Source organism: Lagopus muta, chromosome 24 (genome assembly GCF_023343835.1).
Source record: "Lagopus muta isolate bLagMut1 chromosome 24, bLagMut1 primary, whole genome shotgun sequence".
Lineage (NCBI taxonomy): Eukaryota > Metazoa > Chordata > Aves > Galliformes > Phasianidae > Lagopus > Lagopus muta.
Window position 1 is genome coordinate 3,940,148 of NC_064456.1, and position 13,301 is coordinate 3,953,448.

Sequence of the window (13,301 nt, forward strand, 5' to 3'; positions counted from 1 at the left end):
GCACTGAAATGACCAAAATAGTTGTGGAGGCATCATTGCCCTCATGTGACAGACCTCAGATGTTTTTGTGAGAAGTTAGCCAAAAGCAATAGACAGTGCCATCGCTTCTGTTTAATTTGTACTGCAAAACAACAACAAAGTGGCCATAACGACTTGTAGGCAGATCCCAGTAGCTTTTGGACTGTTCCTTTGCTGAGATTTTGCCCTTTGTTTAAGTTTTGTTTGACAAGGGCTTAATAAATGAGTAGAAGAGGTGGTTTATGTTTCATTAATGAGGTTGAGAGTGGTTAATTACTGAAGTTACGTAAACAATCCAATACCAGATCAAGCCGAATGGGTCAGTTATGCAGAGAAGACCCAGCTGGAGTAGATAGGATTTCCTTTAACTGTTCAAATACCAAGCAAGTTACAGAGATCCCGAATCACGAGTTCTGATGAATGCAGATTTCTCCGTACCTTGGAAATGAGTTCTCTCAACAGGCACCTATGTAGGGAAGATCTTCTGAATCTGCAGTTCCAGCACTCCTCAAATTCTCAGCCCTACCTGCAGAAAGGAGGACTTCCCACGTAGATGAGACCCTACAGAAGCTTGCAGTTTTCACACTGGTGATGGAGCGAGGCTGCAGGAGTGGTGCACTGTAAGGTGTTCTGTGCCCCTTGTTCTCCACTTCCTTGGCACTTCTGGATTTCCACTCACGACAGCAGCTTTTTCAGCTAATATTTGCAGTCCATACCTACGAGTAACGTTTTGTTTCCTCTCCTCTAGCAAAGCGTGTTCAATCTATCTGATTTCCTTTGCTCACTTAAACGGCATTAGGAACATCACTAATCAGAGAGCGTATCACTGTCTTAAAAATCTGAAACAAATCACAGAAACTAGAGCTGGAAGAGATGTTACCATTCCTTTCTCTTCCTTCTGGATCCAAATAACTTTGAGGTAGTGGCTTTTAAGTTCTGTGATGTAGTCCAACCTGATCTTCAGAATCCCCAGTAATGAATTCTGTATAAAAAATTATTCCAGAGATATTTTTACTGCTGTGATTTTTCCTTATTTTGTTCCTTATTCCCAATTAATTCCTAATTAAGCTTTTTATTGCTTGTTGTATTCTTTAAAAATATGGAAAACAGTTCATTTTTCTCTTCTTTGCAGCAGTTCTTTATGTGATTCAAGTGGGTTCTCACATCTTCCATGTTTTATTGTCATGCTAAGCCCTGAATAGAAGAATGGACACTAAAATAGTGCAAATAAATGTATTTACAATGGACCACTACTCTGGTCTGAATCACTGACTGTGCAAAGTAGATTTATTACCACAACCATGAAAATGGCTACGTGGATAGGAGTAAATAGGCATGGTCTAATGTTTAATGTGGAACTCTACTACTAATTTCTACAAATTAGTTTTAGGTTCTTGTATAGTTATTTTGGAAATCTACTCTGGATCCAGTAGCTGTTCAAGCACTGAGCAGAAGCAGCACTAGATATCTTCTGAAAACCTGCGTTTCAGACTTAAAACACTTGGAATCAGCAGGCTTTAAGTACCTATGTCTCACTGGCATATCTGAATAGCTTGCCAGTAAACTATCTTCTATAAAAAATAAAAAATAAAAAATAAATGCCCCAAAAGCTTTAGAAGTCCATAGTATTGAAGAGAGAACATTTCGTAAATCTCTGCTTATTTTTCATGAGACAGACAAAAAAGATGGATGGAATAGACAGTGGCATTTGAGAAAGCAATGCTGTGCAAAATGTCTCTATTCTACCAATTACAAACTTTCCATTTTTACTATTGAAGGTGTTGGGTTTTTTTGATATCTTAGAAAGTTCCAAATAAAGTTCTTTTACTGGGAAGACAAATGCTGTTCATTGTTTAATTTACAAGATTGTTATCTTTGTCCATACTTCAAAACCCCTGCATTTCAGTCCCTGGTGAGCAGACATGACCAATCCAACACATTTGAAAGCTCAAAAATCCAGTCAAATGCTCAAATAACATCTGTGAGGCAACTTTTTATTCCCTTACAAGCCAAACTCAACAGTTCCTACTCCAAAGGCACGCTCATGGATTCCTGAATGTTGTCAGTGTATGAAAACAAGTAACATGCTGTTCTTGGGAACCTGCTGAACACAAACACGGCTCTTCTGTGAAGGGTAATGCCACTGTGCTGTGCATGAGGCCACAGAGCCATGGAAAGCATGGTAACTTGCAGAAATCCTCTGCATGCTGCATCTGCACAGGTATGTTAGAATCAGAACTGGTAGAACACACTCAGTGTTTTGTGTTTCAAAATACCAACATAATCAATTGTCTACAAATTCAGTTATTGTTTCTTGTAGATACACTCAATTTATACCACTGCAGTATTTTCTCTGCAAAGCATGAACATCTTCCATTAACACTCAGGCATGTCAACGTTAAGCAATCAGAATTGGAGAATTTTAAATTCTACCAAGAAAGCAAATACTTGGTAATCAGTCAGGGAGAACTCTGGGAAACCATGACGTGAAGGTCCCCATGGCCTCTGTCCCTGATGACCCAGTTATTATTTGATTTATGTGGGCTTGCAGCTGCCCTCGCTTCGACCCCAGGAAAGGCTGTGTGGGAAGTTCGTGTCTCAGAGCTGTAGCATTGCTCTGCAGATTGTCTGGAGCCGAGTGTATGCACACAAACTGATAAATAGGGAGAAGGCCCAGTTCGCTCCAGCTGGACTCAGAGCTGGGATCACTGCTACAGCCCACGGACTTGCTCTGGAAACAAGAGAAACTCTGCAACTGCTGTAGGTAATTCATTTACTTCTCTTGGTGCTCTGGGATTATAAATTCTTGTGGTAGCCATGAATCAATTTGCCAGGTGAAAATATTGCAGGTATTGTGGAATTTTTTTTGTTTGTTTTCTTCTGAAAGTCTTAGCTAAATTAATATAGAAAAGAAGTGCTTTTAAATGGAGTGTCCAAGCTATCCAGATCTTTTTCCAACAATTTTACTGGACGAACGTAAGGATGTAAAATAAATTTTTAATTCAGTGGTTTGTTTACCTTCCCCAAAATACCAGGAAAGCTGCAAAGTTTCAAACAACATCCAACCTCGTACTTTACAATAGGTGGAAACTGTATCTCTGCAATAATTCATAATGAGGTAACAATTCCAAAAACAGATTTGGTCTGCAACTCAAGTAGTGAAAGAAGCCATTTATACTACAGGAAAGATTCAAAAGGTATTTTATGCCAAAGAAGGAACACAGTTAATGAGGAGAAAAATGGGATTTCTTCAAGCAGCAGCTTTTGGGAGCTTCACAGCACATTCAAACCAGGAAAGCCAATTAAAAATGTAACAATGCCTATGAGCTACATAGGAGACAATTCAAACGATCCTACAACTTTCCTTGTAAAAAAATCCACACTCTTTAATTAAAGATGCTGTTAATTAATTGCCTGATTGAAACTCAGTATTTCTCCTGGCATTACACTTAGTAGCCACTGATTGTACTCCATTGACTTTAACCTCACAAATTAAAGAACAAAACTATGTTTTCCAGAAGCAAAATTACTGTGACTCTACTGAGGTTAAACATACCTTCTGGTTACGCTGTGTTTGTTAACATGCCACAAGGAATGCTAAATAAATATTGTAGAACTTCAGCTGAGTTCCTAAAATTCCCTGCAAACAAGAAATTTCCCTATGACTCAACTATCAAAATATTTATGATAGCAGCTAAAGCACTGTCATAACATAACTCTTTAAGAGCTCCTTAGAGCCTCTCCTGAAAGCAGTGTTTTTTTGCATCTTAACAAATTTGATAGCATTCGATAGTGCTGCTTTATTTTGTGGTACTTTATAGAAAAGAGAAAGAAAGAAAGAAAGAAAGAAAGAAAGAAAGAAAGAAAGAAAGAAAGAAAGAAAGAAAGAAAGAAAGAAAGAAAGAAAGAAAGAAAGAAAGAAAGAAAGAAAGAAAGAAAGAAAGAAAGAAAGAAAGAAAAAGAAATAAACCACAAAAAACAATTTTTGCCATGAATAACAGTAAACAATAATTATTTTGAAATTCTGTTATTTTTAATCAATTAACTACTGGATGGTTTCCATTTTGATAACATGAAGTTTCTAGTTAGGACTAATAATTGAATATTACTGAATGTCTGTATTAGATGGACAACCAATGCTTTGAATAAACATTCACTGTAGTTTACACTGGATATTATTATTTGAGAAAACTGATAACTGTCAAAAATAAATCAGCAAAAGGGCAACGGCTTCAAAAGAACTTAAGCAACTTATTCTTGGGTCAGCTTTTCAGAAGAAGGAAGAAGAATCTCTCAGCTGGTGGAGGCTCCTAAAAAAAAAGTGATCTCCAAATGTTCAGGGTTTGATACAGCAGAAATAGCTCCATGGAAGTAAGAGCGAAGAAGGAAAAGCAAGGCACAACATGGCATGTTGAAATTTACTGGGAAGTCAGAATTTCTCATAAAGGATTCAAGACTGTATTGCTTGTGATACTGTGGAACAAGTTATTAAAAAATGCAGCTGTTTTTGTTTTCAGTTATTCCCACTTCTAAGGCTAAAGATCTTTTTGAGTCCTTCCTAGGAAATGTTTCGTTGTGTTTTTGCTTTTTTCCTATTTTTAAAGCACACAAAAAATATGGCTACATTTTGAGTATTTACTTTTTATTTATATTTATATAATATTTATATAATTTATAATTTATATTTCTATATATATTACTATTTATTTATACAAGAGAAAAATGGGCACCCATGATGATGATGACAAAATATTTTGATTTGGAATGGCATGACTGTAAGAGAACAAAACACCCAAAGCTCTTCCCTCAATCTGATTTCAACCTTGTCCAAGTTTTTTGTTTTGAAAATTACTATGGCTCCATGTGTTACATGCTGTCAAGGTTTTAATGATTTCACGAGTTGTTCACCTCTGTGTGCATGGAGTGTTTACTTGTTTGCATGGCAAAGGTTTAATGAATGTGTGTGTGAGCTGAAGAAGTGTCCTTGAGATCGTGGCGTATTCCTAGGGAGCTGTTAGAGATTATGGATGTCACCTGGACTTTTGATAGACAAATATATGAAGAATCCCATCAGTTTATCAATGCCTGAAGTTTGGAGGAGGCTTCCTTACTGCTGATTTATAAACACATAGGAGGGAAGAACCTAGTGGGGCAGAGGTGTGATTTTGACAGTCAGTCTTACAAATGATCAAAGCTTTCCGGTCTCAGAGTATTAAGTTCCTTCCCTATATGTCTTGTTTTCTATAGTTTTGTTTTAAAAGGCTCAAAGCAGTTTCATATCAGAAGAACAAATTTTTTAGCATTATGTTCTCTGATGTCAGAATATGAAACCACTGAAATTTACACACAGGTACTATGATACTATGACTATTATATCTCATTTCTAGGTGGTGTTGCATTCCCCAAATAACAGACTTAGTGCTAATTCTGCTATAACATTCTTGTAACTTAAATGTTTTGATTTACAAAATCTCATTCTGAGTTGGAAATTCTATGTCTGCAGCTGCTAGCTTATCAGCCATTAAAAAAATCAACACAAAGGACTAAATCCTCAAAAACCCTTCTCAGCCAGTCATTTAAATTGAGGGAAACTTGATTAAATGATAGCAAGATGTAGGATATGAAATGACCTGACCACCCTGCACATAGTAATATGCACCTCATGCTTCTCATGCAAGATCTGCATCAGACTGGATCAACAAAATTTTATTTTAGGTTCTGTTTTTTTATTACTTTATTTAAAGGAACCACTGATATCCAGAAACACATTTCTCCATCAAATACACATATTTTAGGAAAAATGCAGACTTTGCCCGCACCAAATTGATCTAACTGATAAGGACCTCATGATTCAATGAGTAATTTCTCTTTCAAACAAATATTTACTAGCAGAGATAACAAAAAAAAGCAGCATTCCAGTCTCACTGTACCTTTTCACCTTCCACTGGCAACACAAAGCGTCCAGTTTCAAAGCTGTCGGGTTTTGGGGAAGGGCCATGTGCATGTGTCTTTCAGGACACAACTTTACTTCAGACTCCTTCAAACGATCCATTCCTTTCCTAGCTGTAGCTACATGTAAGTGTTGCATTATATCCATGCGAGTCTTCCAAGGAAGATCTTTAAATCCAACTTGCACTACAAGACACATATAAAGAGTCTGGTTGCATATCAAAGAGCTTCGTTTTCTTACTTGCTTCCAAACACTTGCCTTCCCAATCTTTATTCTCCTTCCTATCCATTCATAGAAAGCCCTTGAATACTTCATTGGCAAAGTGTCTTGTACAGAGCTTACCCAATAGGCAGCAGACACAGGGTATTATAACCCAGTGATGGTGGCACGCTTTCCCCTTGTACAGAAGGAAAAGGGGGCAAATAAACTATTTCTTAATTGGTAATGTGTCAGCTACCCTAGCATCACTCAGCTGTTCAAGTCATGCCAAGATTGCCTCGACACGTATATAAGCTCCAATATCATTCCTGCTAGCATCCACGCAGACTTTTTTATTTTGTTTTTTTTTTGTCACAACTTCTGAATAGTTTTATGCCCTTCTTACACTGTGGCATCCAAACCTGCACCCTGTGCTTGAGGTGAGGCTGCAGTGGGCAGAGCAGTGGGACAATCTCTTTCCTTGCCTGGCTAGCAAAGTAAAGTTAGGAGCAAAACAGTTCTATATACACTTTGGAGATTTTTGAATGGACTCAACACCAAATCCCCACCCACTGCAAGTATTAAACGACTTTATGCATACCTCTATCTTTCTTACAGTCTGCAAATAGTGTCATATTCTGGAGTTTCCTGGGTTCAGCTCTGCATCTAAGCCTACCTAGCAATTCCTTCTCATATCATCTTCCTTTTATGTTTCCATTTCTCTAGGTCTCTTTCTAAAACGTTTATCCCATAGGAAAGTGAATGAAACAGTGAGATTGGGGACAAAACATGGCAAATACATTTGTCACTGTACCAGATGGGTACTGTCTTGCTGAGCCCATACAGTATTACGGTAAGTAATGCTAAGTTGTAATATACTGAAAAAGCAGTAAAGTAAGATGAATGTCTGTGGGAATTCCCATTTTCTTAACTTTAGCATAACATTATAAGCTCTTAGGAGCTACACATTTGACTAAAAATGTCAAACAGAAAGAGAATTCCAATATATGAGCATATGCTCATACAGATTTCTGTACACAGTGTGATTATGCCAGCTGATCGTTTCATACAAACATTAGTGGTGCTGCTTTCCTTTCACTGACACCAAGAAGATACAGGTCTCATTACAGCACTCCAAATACATTACAAATATAAAATGGCTGTCTTACATAACTGTAATTGCAATAACTAATTTGATTATGGTGAGTTAAAGCAGGACTTAAAGTCCATTAAAAACAAAAGGACCTACAAAACACTTTAAAAAAAGATTCCAGTTTTTACAGAGATTTGAACAATAAAAACCAATAGCTGTTGCATGAGCTCTTCAGTACAGCTGTGTACATCTAGGGGGGCTGGATTAAATTCAAACACCGAACCCCGAAAGGCAGGAAGAAGCTCTCTTCATAATTCTGTACATAGTTGTTTGTGTTTTTTTTTAATAACTAAAATTATAAAGGAGTAAGTGGGGAAAAATGTTAAATAAAACAGGTCTTTGCTTTTTACTCTTCTGAGTTTCAACTTTGAGACTCCCACCACCGTAAATTTTACCACTCTGTATTTTCTCAGATTCTTATAGTACAATATTTTCAAAATTATGCCTGAAATATGTCAACAATTAACAGTTCGCTCATTAATAAATATTCATTTTTATGAGAAAACATTCTCCTTTAATGCAGACAACTAAATAAAAAATACTTAAGTGTAAATCTATATAAATGTAGCTACATATTCAGTTAGGAATATTTCTTTCAACTATTTACCAACAATTATTTACCAACAAGTATCCATGTCAGTCACATGTCTTTGTCCAAGCACTTAACAAGCCATTTCTAGAACATGTAACGTTTCACTTCAGTATTAGTTATAGTTACAGGTAGCATTTTTAAAAGAGTATGTCAGACTGTCTTTAAGAAAATGTGTTCTTCTAATATTTCTGCTTAAATATTTAACTGTCAAACCATTAAAAAAAATCAGGTAGCTGACATCACGATATTCCCCAGGCTTTTATTTCATTTTCAACTTTTTCTTTTCTCCAGATGTTTTACCAGAGCACATCAATTACCAGCTGCAAGACACTGATTTTCAGACTGCACCTTACTGTCAATACTCATCAGTTCAAATTCCTTCTCCAGTACTACAGTCACAACCTTCGCAGTCCCAGTACAGCCCATACAGCCTGGACTCTCAGTACACTGATGGGCAATACATCATCAGTAACTGCGAATTAAGCAAGCCTCCTTTCATGGCTTCCCACCCTGATGACAGTGGATTTCAAGCACTAAAAAGGCCCAGGTTAAATCACTCTTCTTTGAGATTGAAGGGACAGGAAGAGCTGTGCGTTGTCTGTGGTGATAAAGCATCTGGTTACCACTACAATGCACTTACTTGTGAGGGTTGTAAAGGTAAGAGGCGCAGACTCATCTGTACCTTTCTGCACAGTGCTCAGAGCAGTACTGCATGTAAACAAACACACTTCATTAACCTGATTTTTCTCTGGGGACTGTAATTAACCTAGGAACCCTTTGTCTCACACAATACCTTCAGATGCACGTTGTTAAAACATTTTTGAAGAAATGTTTTCTCTGTATATATCCAAGAGGAGCATTTAATACTGAATTTCCTACTGAGTATTCACTGGAGTAGTGCTTGTTTAAATGGGTGTTTATTGTCTTACGGTCATTTATTAGAGTTCTTTATTTATAAATCATTAATTATTGTTCTTAATAGCTTAGTATGCTATTAATTCAGTTATTAATGTGGGAGCTATCTTGATCAGTTAAAGTAAACAGTAATTAATACTAGTCAGAAAGAACACATCATAATTAAGTCATCACAAAGAAAATTTGAAAGCAAGGTAATACTTTCATTGTCAAGAAAATAACAAAACTTTGAATTATGAGGTAAATCTCCTTAAATTCTTTTACTCACAACCTGATGTTTTTCTGTAGGCTTCTTCAGACGCAGCATAACCAAAAACGCAGTGTATCGATGCAAGAATGGTGGTCACTGTGAAATGGACATGTACATGAGGAGGAAGTGCCAGGAATGTCGCCTGAAGAAGTGCAGAGCTGTGGGAATGCTAGCAGAATGTGAGTGCGCCCTCCTGATAAGTCCTTTTCTGTATCCAATCCCTTATCTCATTATAGCTAAGTGACAGAACACAAGACAATGGCCTCAGGTTGCATCAGGGAAGATTCAGATTGGAAGATGGGAAGAATTTATTCACTGAAAGGGTGGTTTGGCATTGTGCAGGCTGCCCAGGGAGGTGGTGGGGTCACTGTCCCTGAAGGCAGAGATGTGTGAATGTGGCACTCGGGGACACAGCTCAGCAGGACTTGTAATGTTAGGTGGATGGATGGACTTGATGAACTTAAAGGTCTTTTCCAACCTAGATGATTCTGTGATTCCAAATGGTATTCATCTGAACTTAATTTCGCTCTAGGAAAGTTTAAGTCTGTAGCACCTGCAGCATCTTCACGTGCAGAAACTACCAATGCTTGGGAAGTAGCTCCTGAAGAGGACTGCTGTTCAAAGACATTACAAAATAAAGCAGAGAGTACTAATGAGACAGCTAAATACCCTCAACTTTGATAGGACAGCTGTCAGCTATCCAAGCTTGTCAGATGTGCGTTCATGTTTGGAAAGAAAAATAAAGCATTACAGAAATTGCACAAAACCTTTATGAAAAATTCTCATACTCATATGTCCCAATCACAAACCAGATAACACAAGAAGGCTGCAAACACTCAGGCCTTTTGTGGATACAGAACACCAACTCACTTAATCAACAGCACAGTTCCATGTTTTCTAGGAAGCATAGTTCCTTATAGCTCTTGAGATGCACAGACAGTAATGATTTCAAATTGTTATCTGTTGGAAAAAATTATGCATTAATCCATAATTCCATGCCTCACAGGTTTGCTGACTGAAGTACAGTGCAAGTCAAAGAGACTCAGAAAGAATTTCAAACAAAAGAGCAGTTTACTTTGCAACATAAAACTGGAAGATGAGGGACTGAATAGTAAGCATGTATCATCTACAACAAGATCTGGAAAAGTGAGACTTTTTTCTATTTCAAATAACTTTTTTATCATTTAGTTTGCCTTAACTCATTACAGTTTGATTGGTTTATTTATTTATTTTATTAGACTGTGGAGAAGGTGGAACTCACTCCAGGGGAACATCAACTTCTTGACCACATCGTAGCAGCACACCAAAAATACACAATTCCCCTTGAGGAAGCAAGGAAGTTTGTACGTATGCAGAGCAATCAGCCTCTGTTTCTGAATTATTATTCCACGCAATGTATCTTGGCTGTATCAGATGTCTAAATGCTCTTTCATGCAGCTACAAGAAACCACAAGTCCTGAGGAAAGCTTTCTCCATCTCTCTGAGACAGCAGTTGTCCACGTACAAGTGTTAGTGGACTTCACAAAAAGACTCCCAGGTAAACTCCTTCCTTTGGGAAGTGTTATGGAGTAGTCTGACTTTTTGTTTTTAAGAAGCAGAAGCTGTATTCATGGCATCAGTGTGAGAAAAACACAGGCTTTAAGAAAATGTATTCAACTGACTACTTGATCTAACACTAGCAATTGGGATTACCATTTATTCAACAGATTAGAGCATTTTCTTCAAAAACTTATTCTGATTTTTTTTTCTCCGATTTCTGACATGGAATAGAGATGTTTTTCTGACAGTACTTTGACTTCAAAACACCACCTTGAGTGAATTCCCATTTTAACACATTGTCTGAAATCCAGTTCAGCTTGCAACTCATTGTAGGCAACAAAGATATACACTGGACACTGACAACAGCAATTTGTTTCTAGCTCGCAAACTAGCAAGAAGAAAAGCAAGAGCATTAGATAGTGTTGTGTACAAATGTCTTCTAACAGTGGATCCTCCTTTTCAGTAAAGGTATTTATTAAAAGATCAGAGATAGAAATCAGTCCTTTAGGTGCATAAAGGCAGCCACAGCCTTGATTCTTAACAAGTCTCTCTCTTTGCAGGATTTGAAAGTTTAGCTAGTGAAGATCAAATTGCACTGCTAAAAGGGTCAACAGTTGAGGCCATGTTTTTGTGTTCCGCTCAGATATACAACCAAAGAATTAATGAATGCCAGTCATCAAGTGAAAGTAAGTTGGACTAACAGGCTTTCTGTAAACACCAGTAATTCAGCCATTTTAATACAATCTCCAATTTAATGAATCTGAAGTAATTCACTATTCAAGCACAGCACTGCTTACAATAGCACCAGCAATATGTATAAGCCTCCAAAGAAGGGCAACAAGGCTGGGGAAGGGGTTGGAGAATATGGCCTATGAGGAGAGAATGAAGAAACTGGGCTGTTCAGTCTGGGGAAGAGGAGGCTGAGGGGAGACTTTATTTCTTTCTTCAAATACCTGAAAGATGATTGCAGCAGCAGCTGACAGGATGAGGGAAATGGCCTCAGGTTGTGCCAGGGGAGGTTTAGGTTGGATATCAGGAAAATTTTTTTTACAGAAAGGGTTATTAAGCACTGGAATGGGCTGCACAGGGAGGTGGTGGAGTCACCATCCCTGAACGTGTTTAAAAGCTGCCTGGATGTGGTGCTCAGGGATGTGATTTTTTCCAACCTGAGCAATTCAGTGATTCTATGATTCTGTGTTTTATTTCACAATGGCCTAGCAGTGTCTGTTAGAGAAAGCTCATGGAAGGTTGTTAGAGTTAGGGTACTATGGTCAGGTTGCGGTTGGACTTGATGATCTTTACCGTCTTTTCCAACTTGAACAATTCTGTCTTTCTAGAGGCATTTTTCCATAGAGTATTTAAAAAAAAAAATTAAAAATGTTGTTTTGCTTTACTCCTTTCCAAACAAAAAGCAACGCTTCTGTGAGCTTGCACAAATTATCAGGTGGATGTTAATACTAGCTACATTACTGTTATGCTGTTTCAAGTTTGACACAAGATTTTTACCAACTGGAATGTAACCAATGAACCCAGTGTAGGATGCAGAAAAACAAAAACAACAGCAACTCTTTTCCCTACCTGACAAAAATCTGCACAGTTTAGAGATGTGTCCCAAAGCAGATTCACACCCAATGTGCACAGCTGTTTTAAGCTCAGCTGCGAGCTGCCACCTCTCTTGTTCCAGGTCACATCAGACGCTCTGACCACACAACATGCTGCCACGTTCCAAACCTTGATAAGAACATGTATTCAATTCAAATGTCTCACAGTGAAGAGAGTCCGACTTCGACCACCACCACAGGTAAAATGGCCTCAGATTGCAATCCTCGGAGGTGTTTTGCACGGCTGACTATTCTCCATCACACGTGTCAGAGTGTCACATCCTCACGTGGCAGAAGCAACTCATGCAATACAGCCCTTTCTCATTACTACTTTAGTAATGAAAATTGTTTTTGTTACGTTTGTGAGCTCCTGTGCTTTTAAAGCCCAGCACTTTAAAACAAGAGGGCAAACCAACGGCAGCACCTGCCTCTAACGCAATAACACTCTGATGATCCTCTTCCATTTTCAAGGGATAACCGAGGAGTTCATCACCGCGCTGTTTTACTTCTACAGAAGCATGGGGGAACTGAAAGTCACCGAGACCGAATACGCTCTGCTCGTAGCGACCACGGTGCTGTTCTCAGGTAGGCGCTTCCCGCGCTGCCCCGCACCCCTCAGGCGGCGGCGGGCGCGCAGTGACCGCGCTGTGCCTCGCGCCCCCGCAGACCGCCCGCTGCTGAGGAACAAGCGGCACGTAGAAGAGCTGCAGGAGCCGTTCCTGGGCATCCTCTACAAGTACTCGAAGATCCATCATCCCGAGGACCCGCAACATTTCGCCCGCCTCATCGGGAGGCTGACGCAGCTGCGCACCCTTAACCATACCCACGCCGAGGTGCTGGTGACGTGGCGGACGAAGGACCCGAGGCTGACCGCGCTGCTCTGCGAGGTCTGGGAGCTGCACTAGACGGCGCCCGCCGCCGCCGCCGCCGCCACGCTCCTCTCAGCGGTGCGATCCGCCCTCAGCGCGCGCCGCCGCTTCCCGCCTTTTTGTTCTCCTCAGCGGCCGAGCGAGAGGGGGAGGGCGGGGCGGACGGCGCGGCCGCGATGAGGCGCCGGTTCTGAACCATTACCCTCTCCTTCGAAG

General features: G+C 39.2%; 1 protein-coding gene across 2 annotated transcripts; it reads left to right on the forward strand.

Moving 5' to 3' along the window:
* Nucleotides 1–2,552: 2,552 nt before the first annotated feature.
* LOC125684080 (bile acid receptor-like) lies at nt 2,553–13,135 on the forward strand. Of its 2 annotated transcripts, none has more exons than XM_048925800.1 (10): nt 2,553–2,782; nt 6,893–7,019; nt 8,203–8,568; nt 9,115–9,255; nt 10,083–10,222; nt 10,315–10,419; nt 10,514–10,613; nt 11,176–11,301; nt 12,300–12,416; nt 12,688–13,135. In XM_048925800.1, the coding sequence occupies exons 2-10, from the start codon at nt 6,956–6,958 to the stop codon at nt 13,119–13,121; spliced, it is 1,593 nt and encodes a 530-aa protein (XP_048781757.1). In that variant the 5' UTR covers nt 2,553–2,782; nt 6,893–6,955; the 3' UTR covers nt 13,122–13,135. The 2 variants fall into 2 exon arrangements, with proteins under 2 accessions (XP_048781757.1, XP_048781758.1); XM_048925801.1 differs by having other exon boundaries at nt 2,553–2,778.
* The last annotated feature ends 166 nt before the right edge of the window (nt 13,136–13,301 follow it).